Source organism: Embiotoca jacksoni, unplaced genomic scaffold, assembly GCF_022577435.1.
Source record: "Embiotoca jacksoni isolate LCO1_2020_lvr unplaced genomic scaffold, fEmbJac1.0.p SCAF_4, whole genome shotgun sequence".
NCBI lineage: Eukaryota > Metazoa > Chordata > Actinopteri > Embiotocidae > Embiotoca > Embiotoca jacksoni.
In genome coordinates, this window is record NW_027185392.1 from 23,551,004 (window position 1) to 23,564,399 (window position 13,396).

Below are 13,396 nucleotides of genomic sequence, written 5' to 3' on the forward strand. Positions count from 1 at the left end.
CACAAGTTCCAGCGCGAAGTCCGAACACGTTGAACACGGTGTTTATAAGATGTATTTTGTAGAAGCATATTCACTTTATTTATGCTCAAAAGTTACGACTGTCTTGAGTTTGATCTCAAAATATCAACTTTGTACTCCTTAATTCTACTTTAAACATGAAATAAATAAACGTTAAATAAATGATTTTTTCCTGTCTTAAAGTGGCCCTAATACTCCATCACACCAACGTGAACAATAAACAATACTTGCAAAACTTGGAAATTGTGAACATAAAGGAGCGATGAGGTGTTACCTCAGTCAGAGCGTGGAGTTGACCTTCGTGCACACAAACGCCGAGAAACCTGCAGAAAGGTGAAGAAATGGGATTAAACTGAGTGACGTGTTCATCTGAACCGCGTTTCATCACTTCACAGCTGATCCACAATCATCATCTGAACGTATTAGTTTACAAATAAATGATTTATTATTTCTGTATTTTAAAATAGTACATTTACAGTGAGGACAAAGACTCAGATTTGAGCCCAATTAAGGATCTGAATAACTCTGTGAATTTAAGATTTCAGGTTTTGAATTTAGAAAAAAAATGTCAAAAATCAGATTTTCACTGTCATGAGTTATTGAGGCTACGATGGGAAACAATCCTTTTTCCATTCAAACTTAAACATACACAACACAACAAAGTGTGCAAAAAGTGAAAAGGTTCAAATGCTTTGCGAATCGACTGCACTTTTATTCACACTGACCAATGGCCACAATCTCTATTAGACATTAAAGGTGCAATATGCACGATTCATCTCTTGAAGTTGGACCCGTCTCATTATATCACCCTCGGTAACGAGTCAGCGCAGCATCCCGTCGTCTCACCTGAACACTAAACACAACGTCGGCCGACATTTTGGCGCAAAATAGAAGCAAAACGAGTTCCCGTCGACGTTGCTTTCACTGCGTTTCTTCCAGACCGGTAAGAAAGGCGGTTAATTCTGACGATGGCAGCTGACTGCGTGACACCAGTGGTGCACTGGCCGTGGTGCATGCTGGGATTAATCCCAGTGGACTGTCATCATCTCTGTACGCCTGTCAATCAGCGTGAGCATGAAACGCTGATGCGGGCGATCTGATCCCAGCTGATGAGTTTCTCAGTGACGGCGTCGATGCTGCAGGTTTAGTCTGCTGAACACTGAAACGCGGTTCAGACGCGTTCCAGAAGCTTTTCCTCAAGCTGTCGACCAAACTGAGGCAACTTTATGGAGCGAACAAATCAGGTGTGCTGACCTTTGTTGGACAGTTCAAAACAAATCTTTAGTTCAGCTGACGACACAAACTACTCTGAGAAACATTCATGGTTTTGTTGCGGCTATAAACTCTGTTCACGAAGCGCTTCAGTTTGCCAGCTGCACCTTTAACTGGAAAAGAAGCTGCTAAAAGTTATTCTGAATACTGAACAATCAATGCAATGCAATGCTTCATGCTGTGATCAGGGATTTAACATTTGTACATGTCATGAACCCGAGTGAAACGTGACTAGAACAGAACTTTTTCCATCAACATACCGTTCATGACAGAAAGCGGAAGATACTGAGCGAATGTTAAAAACAACACCGACTGAAGTGAAAGACTGAGATTTGAATATGAAGATATTTGTCGTACCTGAGGATGTTGGGGTGGCAGAGCCGGTTCATGAGCTGCACTTCTCGGAGCATGTTGGCCTTGTTGCTGGCGAGCGTGTTCATTTTCAGCGCCATCACCTGTCCTGTGATCCGATGCTGCACCTGGAAACGAGCAGAGAGGAGGAACGGGGATGAGATGGAGAGTTTGACCTGCAGGGCCGAGACAACGCATTCAGCATGTCTGCTTCTTGCTAACAACTACGAACACACTAAAACTCCCGTGAACGAGCCGGTCGAACACCTTCGAAGTCCTGAAGTGGTTTCAGCTTCAGAGACGTGCAGCAAGAACATGTGAGCGCGTGTTCGTCCAGCTATACTCCAAACATAACAATAAACACGTGCACGTGTAGGAGGAATTATTCATAATCATTTGTAACTATTCCCTCCAGGACTTTGTGGAATTTTTTCATGATAGTTAATAAAAAATTATTTTGCAGTGGATTTGATAAAAAAAAAAATTGCATTTTGCAGACTTTTATGATTGTTTTGTGGCATTTTGCAGAAATTGGCAAAAATTTGAAGTTGAAGAAAGAATTGCAATTTCTTTTAAAAACTACTGTGTCATATATGATCACTTCCTATATTAATAAGCAGACTGCACATACCAGAAATATTCAAGTTTGTGACAAAACTCGAGAAATCGGCAACGGAGACCCTTAAAATGCTTCAGGAACCCAAAGCAATGAAACAGTGAGCCCGGAGAGGTGCGATGAGTGACATCACATTTCAGAGGGGCGGAGCTTCACTGTCCAAACCCAAAAAAAGGGCATCATGGGAGTTTTCTTTGACATTTACAGGGATGTGTCACCGTGAATTCGTCTGAGAGTCAGACTGTCACCACCGAGTTCAACTACAAAAACATTCGCTGCAAACCATCTGAACTATGGCGCCATGGCAACAGGGGTCGTTAAAATGACAACATGCCCGCTCACAGCCCATTGGCGAAGGTTACATCTGCGTCCTGCTCACGTACATTTAAACCGTTTTAAATGTGCACATCTCCTCGTACCTGTATCTGTATAACGTATATTTAGACGGAGATGGAACAGATATTTGTTCGCACGGTGCGTCGCTCTCTTTGGCTGCACGTGCACTGAAAGGAGTTGGTCGGGAAAATTCCTCACCTCGACAAGAGGAGGTGTAAACACAGCGCAGATGGATTCACACAAGCCACAACAGAAAAGTGATCTGTGTGTGAACAGACACAGAAATCTGAATGACACCATGTATGGAGTAATCAGTCACCAACTCGTCTACAAAAGAAAAAAGATCGATCCAAAACTGAATCTGATTCCTACAAAACAAACATGTAAGAAAAGCAATAATCATATTTAGGATGATTTGGTACCAAACCAACAGTAGATGGGAGCCGTGCATTGTGTGTATGTGTGCAAGAACATACACTAGTTGCCGTATGTTGGGTTTATTTTGTGCAAAATAAAGATGACAAAATAATTGATTTCATTTCTAAACCAAACAGAAGTCCCTCGGCTGACTGACGAGCTCTTCGCCGTCTCTCAGTGTTTCTTAGTCTCCTGCATGGAAACGTCTGCAGTCAGACCTCGACACCGTCTGCACATTTTCTGTGTTGTAAATTTCAATTTCTAAAGTGTTGAGAAAAGTAGTTTGGGCTGTAAGATCTGCCCTGCCGCCCTCTCTGAGGACTATTTTTAATTTAGAGAGGTCATTAAGCTCTTTAAAATTCACTCTGCATGACAGAACAAAAACCAAGCGAGGGCGGTAATTCTCTGTAGACCTCCACAATAAACAGATAAACAGTGGGGAGATAATCAGATCAGGCCCAGGGTATTAAACCAAAGCTTTAAGTGTTCCCAGGTGGACCCTAACCCTGACCCACCAGGATCGAGCTGGCCCTCTAATTCTAATACAGACAATATTCTTTGACCATTCTTTAATTAAGCAAGATTACAAGAGAGGACGTGCTTTCGTCGAGGTCCGTACGCATCGCTGAAGTGCCGATAACGACTTTAAAGCCTCACCCTCGAGTAGAATATTACGATTATAACAGTTACCAACTAAATAAAACATGTAATCTAAATGTTAGTGTGATCTCCGTTTCCATGGCAACACATGGGGTATGACTAAGAAATTAAAAAACAGTCAGTCGTAGACTCTTAAATAACGTATGAAATGTTTACTACTCCAGGAAGTAGTCCGGCCCTTAGCAACCACCTAGCAACGGAGACGATTTCTAGTCTCCAACTGAATAGCTGATGAATAAAGATATCTGATGAACAAAGATATCTGAGGAACAAAAATATCTGATATCTGATGAACTAAGATATCTGATAAACTAAGCTATCTGAGGAACAAAGATATCTGATGAACAAATATATCTGATGATCAAAGATATCTGATGAACAAAGATATCTGAGGAACTAAGATATCTGAAGAACAAAGATATCTGATGAACAAAGATATCCATGGACTCATGTGTTTTTAACATTTTAGCTCCGTGTCATGTGTTCAAACCAAACCGGTCCAGCTAGCCTCCTCTAGGACTGTAAGTGCGTGACTATCCGTGGTGTTACGGTACGGGTGCTCGGAGCGACCAAAAAGGACCAAAAGAGACCCGACTTCACCAAATGGGTCATTTAATAGAACTAGAACAAGTAGAAACTACATTATATTACATGTTGTATGAAACTCTATTCTAATTCTATGGTGGAGTGATATTTGTAGTGATGAGCCGGGTGTGATGTCATGATTTGTTCCAAATGTTCAGTTGACCAATCAGATCTCTGTGTCTGAACGACTTGTTGTGTAATGTGAAACACACAATCTGAATACTAATTTGATGACAGTTCGACGCTACATGTGAATAAGGTGACCAAACAACGTCATCAACATCATCTTCAACACGCTCCGAAAACTAAGTAACCCAGCAGGAAAGGGAGGAGACCAAAAATGAAGTGAACTCCCGACTATAGTCTTCACAGATTTCAATTAAAATTAAAATTAAATGTGCTGTTTGGAGAACAGAATCTACAATCATATAAACCTGATAATCAATCAAAAACAAGGTAAGTAATAATATTGAATGTGTTTTCAGGTTCATTAAAGTCTACAGAAATAAACACGACCGTGTTTACAAAGTAGACCAACAGTAACATCAGTAAATTATCGATCAGCTTTTATTAATCACTTCTTTTGTGTGGGAGGTTCGACCTTCACCACAACCAGAGTGACACGGGGTCAAAGGTCATTGACATTTGAGGCTGCAGCTCCAGTTGGTTTGCATCATGTGACTGAATAGGTCATTGACTGGTAATGTGTGTCTGCAAAGTACAACCAGTGTCTGGGTCTGCAAATGCGTGCGTGCATGCGTGTGTGTGTGTGTGTGTGTGTGTGTGTGTGTGTGTGTGTGTGTGTGTGTGTGTGTATTAATAGCGGAGCACTAATAGGCTTTCTGGATTTCCCATCACTCCTCCTGATCTGCACAAATCCACCGGGTCATAACTGAGGCCTCACCCAGCAGCAGGCACACACACACACACACACACACACACACACACACACACACACACACACACAGAGAGAGAGCTCAGAGCCAATAGGAAAACAGCATGCTGTGTTTCACAACATCTTACGGACGCACACTCAGCACCATGAACAGAGCCACTACATCTCCTCCTCAACTGTGGGAGTTTTAATTACTTCAATTTTTCATCCTCATATAATAAATAATCAGCTTTATTAAAGAACTCTGAGCCATACGATATATTGTATGCATCAGAACGGTGCACTGATGCTGTTGAACAGCAGTCGAGAGGCCATCAGGAGGATCTTGAACGACTCCTGAGGGGTGTTTCTACGAAGCCAGTTCAACATACTCAGGCTTTTTTTGTCTGAGCTGCCCAACAAAGCTGAAACTCTCCGTCAGAGAGAATCGGTACAACGACGGTTGTTTCAGCTTTCTCTGTTAACTCAGGCTTTCTGCTTTAGTTCACTTAAAGGAGGAGGAGTTTGCAGCATCTGACCAATCACCAACATGGACACATGTACTGACAGCAGAGGCACATATTTTAAAAACGAGGAGCAAACTATCATTATAAAAAACTATAATGAAGTTAAAGACTTAATCCAACTGAAAGCAACACAGCAGCAGCTGCTGAATGATGGAAGGATGTTGAAAAAAAATTTGAAAAAAAAAAAAGAAAGAAAAGAAATCGCCAACAGTGTGAATGTGTAGCCGAAGTTGAAAGACTGCACAGGAAGATCGGACTAATTACATGAGGATATTTCATTAAATTTGTTTATTAATAGGTGTATTTTCATGACGTGGATGAAGTTTGACTTTGACACTGTGAGTGTTCCCCGGGGCACGGTGTCCTCCATAATGCTGAAATTGAATAAGTTTGAAACCACCAGGACGCTTCACAGTCAGCCGTCCAGCCAAACTGAGTAACAAGAAGGGCCTCGGTCAGGGAGGTGACCGTGAGCCCAACCGTCACTCTAAAAGAGCTTCAGGGGTTTTCTGCTGAGTTGACAGAACCTGCTGGACGGATGACCATCTCAGCAGCGCTTCATCGACCTGGCCTCTCTGGATGGAAGACACTCTGACTAACAAACACACAATGGCCTGTTTGCCAAGCAGCTTTTAAAGGACTCGGAGGGTGTTGGAAAAGACTGGTCGGACGAAACACAAGTTTAAATCTTTGGGCAGAGCTCCGATCACGATATCTGCTGAACACCAGTCACTGCTCATCACCTGATAATTCTACCTGTACATTGAAGCAGGGTGGTGGCAGCATCATGGTACGGGGCGCTTTCCAGCAGCAGGAACCGAGAGGCTGTTTTTATGATGAGGTGGGACATCTGAAAGTTAGACTCTGGGTTTGTTGAGCAGAATACAAGACCATTTCATAAGTTTGCATTGCAATGTATTTTATATTTATATATACACATATATCAGTTGCTTTCCAGTCATTCTCCTTTTAACCGCCCCCATACATCAGTATATCAAGTTACAACCCCTTTTCCAAAAAAAGATGGGACGCTGTGTGCAAAAAAACACAATGTGATGATTTGCAAATTATTGTGAACCCATATGCAATTGAAAATAGAACAAAGACAACAAAACAAATGTTGAAACTGAGAGGTTTTATGAGAAACATATGCAAATTTTAAATTTGAAGGCAACAAAAAAAGTCGTACTACAGGCAACAAAAGACTGGAAAAGTTGCGTAATGCTAAAAAAAAAAAAAAAAAAACACCTGTTGGGACATTTCAACTAATTCAGTTAACTGGCAACAAAAAAAGAACATTTCAGAGAGGCAGAGTCTCTCGGCAGCAAAAATGGGGAGAGACTCACCACTCACCAAAGACTGTGGAAAAACAACAACATTGACTGTTCCTCAGTTAAATTACAAAGAATTAGTGGATTTCATCATCTATGGTTCATAATATCATTAAAAGATTCAGAGAATCTGGAGAAATCTCTGAACACAAGGGACAAGGCTGGAAACCAATATTGGATGGTGGTGATCTTCGGGCCCTCAGGCAGCACTGCATTAAAAACACACTATTCTGGAGTGGAAATCACTGCATGGGCTCAGGAACACTTGTGAAAACCATCGTCTGTGAACACAGTTCATCGCTGCATCCACAAATGATGTTAAAACTCTCCAAAGAAGAAACCAGATAGAAACATGATCCAGAAACACCGCCGCCTTCTCTGGACCGAGATCATTGAAGATGGACTGAGGTGAAGTGGACAACTGTCCTGAGGTCTGATGGATCACAATCTGATTGTTTGGAAATCATGGACGTTGCATCCTCCAGGTTAAAGAGGAGAGGGACCATCCAGCTTGTTATCAGTGCTCAGTTAAAAAAAATCTACCATCCGTGATGGTACAGGGATGCATTAGTGCACATGGCATGGGTAGCTTGGACATCTGGGAAGATGTGATACATACATATCAGGGAAGCCCTTGCTTATTTCAGCAGAACAACGTCCAACCACATTCTGCACATATTCCAACAGCATGGCTCCGTAGTAGAAGAGAAGATAAACTGGCCTCCTGCAGTCCAGACCTGTCACGCATTGAAAATATCTGGTGCATCAGGAAAAGAAAAATACGACAAAGGAGAACCTGAACTGCAGTGACTGAAATCCTATATCAGGCAAGAATAGGACATTTCACTTTCAAAACTCCAGCAACTGGTCTCCTCAGTTTTACAGACGATTACAGAGTGTTGGTAAAAGAAGAATTGTCATGGCTCTGTTCATAACTTGGTGACAATTCAAAATAAGCATATATCTTTCATAAAACGATAAAAATATTTCTCAGTTTCAACATTTGATATGTTGTCTTTGGCATATTTTCAATTAAATATGGCTGGACATGATTTGCAAATCATCACATTCTGTTTTTGTTTACATTTTACACAGCGTCCCCATGTTTTTGGAAACGGGGTTGTATATTGGGCTATAACTGAATACACAGTGTATACTCACCACAGTATCACTACGGGTCTGTTTTTTAGTTTTCATTCTATTCTTATTCAGTTCTATTTTGTTTATAGTTTATTTGATTGCATATAATTGAGACCTTTATTGTTTTTGTGCTTTATGTGAAGTAAGTGCGGTAACACTGTAATTTCATTTACTTTAAGCTAAATGCTAACACAATAAGGGTGGTGGGGGGGGGATTCAGATACACCAAGACCTACCGTGAAAAAGAGAACTACATCTGTGTATCGGTGAGTATCTGGCGATAATAACTCATCATTATGAAGACGTTACCATTAAATATGTTGCAATACTCTAAGCAAGGCGATATTTTGTACTGTTAAATCTATTTTTAATTTATGGTTCACATGCAAAGATAAGAAATAAAATGAAATAGTGTTTTGGAGAATCAATACAGTATCACAAATTATAATATTGCGACACTCAAGTGAATCACTTTTTTGTGACACTCCTAAGGAGAACACATGAAACTTCATTAAAAAGCTTCATATCTATAGACACTGAAGAACTACAGCTTTAAAACACTGAAGAGCACAGTAAACATTAACATACTTGGAGTATAACGTATGAAGTTTCATTGAATAAACAGATATTTCCAGAAAACAAAAGGTGACAGCACATCAAGCCTTTCACAGTCCCGGTGAAAGATTGTTTTTTGATGTCTCTGTTTCTGGGTGTGTAAAACTATTTCAGATAAGAGCAGATGAATGTGCGCTGGAATTCATGTTGTATAAACTCACCCTGAGCAAATACTCCAAGTACATGCTGTTTTATAGTCCAGAGCGCTGCATGTGGATGCTGTGCTGAGTCACCAGCTGGTGGTCGATGGAGGTTTTTACTGAATTATAATAGTTGTATTTTGTGTTTGTGTAAAGTCATATTCTCTAAAATACAGAGCAAATTTGCAAATACACAAACTTAATCTCTGAGCATTTGTGGATCCACTTGTTCTTGTGAAAAGGAGTTCGCACATTTGTTTTTGGGCGTGACATTTGTAACTTCCCTGTTACTTGTCTGAAGATTTTAGTCCAATTTGTATCACGGCTGATCTGTCACAAATGAAGCGTTAATTACTCTAACGGAGTCCCAGAATATCTTTTTTTTTTTTTTTTTTTTTTTTAAATCATACAGTCCCTTCACAAGAAAGCTCAGGTGCCACATTCACTTCCTAGAAATAGGGATGACATTTTAATATCTTTCTTCACGACGCTTTCTGTAATATATTTCAAAAGTCTGAAATCACACACACACACTAACTGGTTTCACTATCGCCATGGGGACTTTCCACTGACATACATCCCTCAGCCCCTTACCATCACAACTACATGCCTCAGCCTCACCTAATTGTAACCCTAACCCTAAATCCAAGTTTTAACCCTCACAAACCCGCGGTGACACGGGGCCCCGCGGGTTTCTGTGTATTCAGATTTCAGTCCACACCAGGATATCAAAACACGTTCACCCCTCCAGAAACAAAACGGAGCTTAACACTCACATTGGCAAGTTTACATTAGTGCGTCGTGGAAGGAATAAGACTGCAACTAACAACTATTTTCATTATCAATACGTCGCACAATTATTGTGGACAATAATCGTCTAACCGTGTTGAAAATGTCCGTCTGACCAACGGTCCAACGAGCCGTTTGTCGACCTTGCCAACTGTTTTCTGTCAGTTAATGAATCATTTCTGCTCTGGCGTCCTGGTTGTCTGGGAAAATAATGACACTGACATTTTTACTGAGGTCCACAGGGGCCAACGCCATGTTATTAATCTGTGAACTTCCATGTGTTCAATCAACTCATCTACAGACCTCCATCCTCCCAGGGAGGATTACACGTTTCAAACCGCCGGACAGCGCCGACCAACCGCCGACTGTTTGGGTTTGTCATTCCCGGTCAGAGAACTTTATTCCAGCCACTGACGAGCTGTAGCTCAAAGATGTGGACGAGGTCAACGTACCTTGAAGACCTCAGAGAAGAAGCCCGAACCGATCTTCTCGCAGAAGAAGTCGTCGATGCGGGCCAGGCTGGACACGGCGCTCCTCAGGGCTCGGTACGAGGACGGGCGGATCCGGTTGGGCGCGTGGATGCTGTGAAGGGGCGGCTCGTCCGGGCCGCCGTGACCCTCCTCGGAGTCGCAGAAGCAACACTCAGCGTGGTAGTCCATGGCGACGGCAGACCACCGCGCTACAGATGCTCTGCTCTGTCCCACAGGGGAAGCCGAACGTCTGTTAGACCACGGGAGTCCTGAGGCACCAGGGGATGGTGCCGTCCACCATCGTGATGTCAGAATGATCCGTGCGTCTCCTGCAGATTATATCGGTGACCTAATAACCTGATGATGTATGTTTTCCACAGTAATCCCGCTGTGATGACATCTGTTGTCCAGGTTCGACCAGGAGACCTCAGGTTACTGCTCAACTATTACAGAAAATATGAACTTCACTGAACTGTGACTCATCTCGTTTGAAGTGAACACTAGAGTTCAGTCATCCTCTCCGGTTCATTCATCCACGCTGCCAAAGTACCAATGAGCAAGACTCGAGAGTCCCCCACCAGCTCCCGGGTCGAAAAGTTGAGTCACTCCGATTCTCCAAGTCGTTGCCACTGCGGTTGTCGAAATTCCTGCAGCCCGTGAACGCCCCCCTTTCACCGTGTGTGTACGTGAGGAGGCTCGGTTCCCTCCGTCATCCCGTTAGTTTGGAGGCTGTGACAATGATCGCCGCCGCTGCACCGGTACCGGGAGAGGGCTGCACACAGGTTGCTGTGGAAGTGGAACAAGAATATTATTGGTCACAAAATAAACACAACAGGTGTGTAACTGCGGCTGGAGGTGGATGTCAATAATCCGTGTCCCCGGACAAATATCACCACGTTCCCGGAGCAGGACTGATTCTGTGGACTGAAAGCCACCTCTGAAGACAGCCCGGGGGACCCGGGTCCCTCTGAAGACAGCCCGGGGGACCCGGGTCCCTCTGAAGACAGCCCGGGGGACCCGGGTCCCTCTGAAGGAGCCCGGGTCCCTCTGTCCCGGGCTCCTTCAGCTGGCCGGGTTTGCATCGAGCGGTCGCCATGAGGCTCGTAGCCGCAGGGATCACCTCACGGCGGGGATCCAGAAACCCAGCAGATCAAAATCGAGCTGCTTGTCTCAACCGGACCGGCCGGCTAACAACTAAGTACAGGCCTCATCCAGCCACATCCCCTTTATTTCTGTTTGTACCGCCGCCTTCAGTAACATCCAGACCGACGCCAGACCCCCGGAGGACGGCCGGCCGTCTTTCTCATGTCATCACGATCATGAACCGGGAGGCTGTTCAACGGGACCTGCCGATGACGAGCGGGGCTGCCGAGGTTCGGTCGACGGCTCACCTCTCTCCTCACGTCGGTCCGGACGGGGACGAGTCTGCGGGCCGAGTCCTGGAGTCCACTAACGCCAGAAATGTCTCCTGGCAGCTCGACGGAGTCTGCTGCCGATAATCCCGTCCTGGTTCCTCCTCGAGCCGCTGGCTGGGACGGCGACCATGATGAGACAGCTCGGGACCAAGCGCGCGACAGAGACACGGACGACTTCCTGTTCGACATGTCACAATAAAAGCTTTCGTCAATAATGATGTACGCAACATGCACATGAACAGACAAATCTAGTTTACCCACGATACAAAAACACTTGAACCTGTTTTCTAATAACAGATGATCAACATTACAAAAACAACAGACGCTTAATTTGTTTGTTCAGCAAGTCCATGATTCCTGATGACAATAAACAATAAACACCCCTTCTATGGTTTTATTAATAGACTTATAATCACTCAAAATCAAATTAAAATGTTCACCCTGTGACACATGCGTTGTATAATTATGGACATATTGTAACAAATTATTGAATTTACTTTTTCAAGCGACAATTTTATTTGTATATGCAGATGAATGGAGGTTTTATGTAAGAAAAGAGGAGCTGAGAGCATCCGTCGTCAACATCGAGCTTCCGGGGCTTTGGCCGGAAATGATTTTTGACGCGGCCGGAATCTTTATGAAAGAGGAAAAACAAATCTGTGATCGGGAGATGTAGGCCAGTTTATTGACTTCAATAATCACCCACAACCCCTTGCTGCTGTCTCTGTGTGTCCCCCTTGTATACAAGCTGGTCCAGGTCGGCTCCACCACGCCCTCACTGCGCCTGCGCGTCATAGAGGGACCACAACAGTCACTCTCATCTGCATCATTTGCGTCGATGCAGGTTTACAAACCTCACTACCAGAGTGGTGCAGCGTTGTATTTGAATCCGGGAAGAAACGCCGCATACCTACAAACATGAGTTCCGTGCCTTGACTTAAAGTGCAAATAGCTTTTCCTGAAAACAAGACATTTGATGACGTGTGTTCGTGGACACAGACGGAACTAGAGGTCACTTTGTGAGACATTTAGGAAGGAATGTGTTGGTTATCTCACTTGTTTGCTTGTGTTGTACAACATTCATTGGAAATGTGCAAATAAAAGAGGCTCAAATAAGTATTCAGAAAGGTAAACAAAAAATGTTCAGCAACAGAAGAAATTAACATTGTTATTAATAAAAAAAAAAAAGTATGTATTTCCAAATAAATAAAAACTTACTGCCAAGCTTGAGTTTTTATTTATTCAATTTATAATTTTTCCTTTCACAAGCTTATTACATCATAAACGCCATGAATTTGCCGAGATTATCATTTATTTTATTACAATATCTTTCTGAAACATTTTGGGTAGCATATTAATCCCTTTTCTGTCGCCATGATGGTTAAACACTGCTGGGAAAGTTAACATTGAAACCCTGTTCAAAGTCTGATAAGTGATAAGACAGCGGCAGGGTCTTCGTCCTCGTGGTCTTGACTCGTCCTCTCCGGTGTCGTCCTCCACGTGGCTTTAAGACCAGTGTTGAATAAAAGAAACCTTCCATCTATTTTTCACGACATCCTCTGGAAGGTTTCCTCTTGTTAAAAGTATTTTCTTCCCACTAAAGCTCTTGCGGGACCTTTTGAAGTGTTGGATTTCTCTCTTTAACACTGTAAGCTCTTAACCTTACTATGGACCTCCAGATTCTTATGCTTTGTAAATAAAATGGATTTGGAATTGAATTAAGTAAAAGGATGGAATTTTTTTGCTGACAAAAATGTGCAAAATCAAAAGCTGATCTTTAAGCTGTAAAATAAGAGTTGATATTTGTTCACAAAGAACGTTTATGGCGGATGATTGCTCT

The 13,396-nt window shown here is 42.9% G+C and overlaps 1 protein-coding gene across 1 annotated transcript in view; it reads right to left on the reverse strand.

The window, feature by feature from the left end:
* tesk1a (testis associated actin remodelling kinase 1a) overlaps window positions 1–11,718 on the reverse strand; it is a 21,545-nt gene extending 9,827 nt beyond the window's left edge. Inside the window, exons 1-4 of the mRNA XM_069167445.1 lie at window positions 11,533–11,718; window positions 10,124–10,927; window positions 1,648–1,769; window positions 293–341 (exon numbers count right to left, since the gene is read on the reverse strand). Of these exons, the coding sequence (XP_069023546.1) occupies window positions 293–341; window positions 1,648–1,769; window positions 10,124–10,330 (378 nt within the window). The 5' untranslated portion in view covers window positions 10,331–10,927; window positions 11,533–11,718. The remainder of the gene's footprint in view (window positions 1–292; window positions 342–1,647; window positions 1,770–10,123; window positions 10,928–11,532) is intronic.
* Window positions 11,719–13,396: the final 1,678 nt, after the last annotated feature.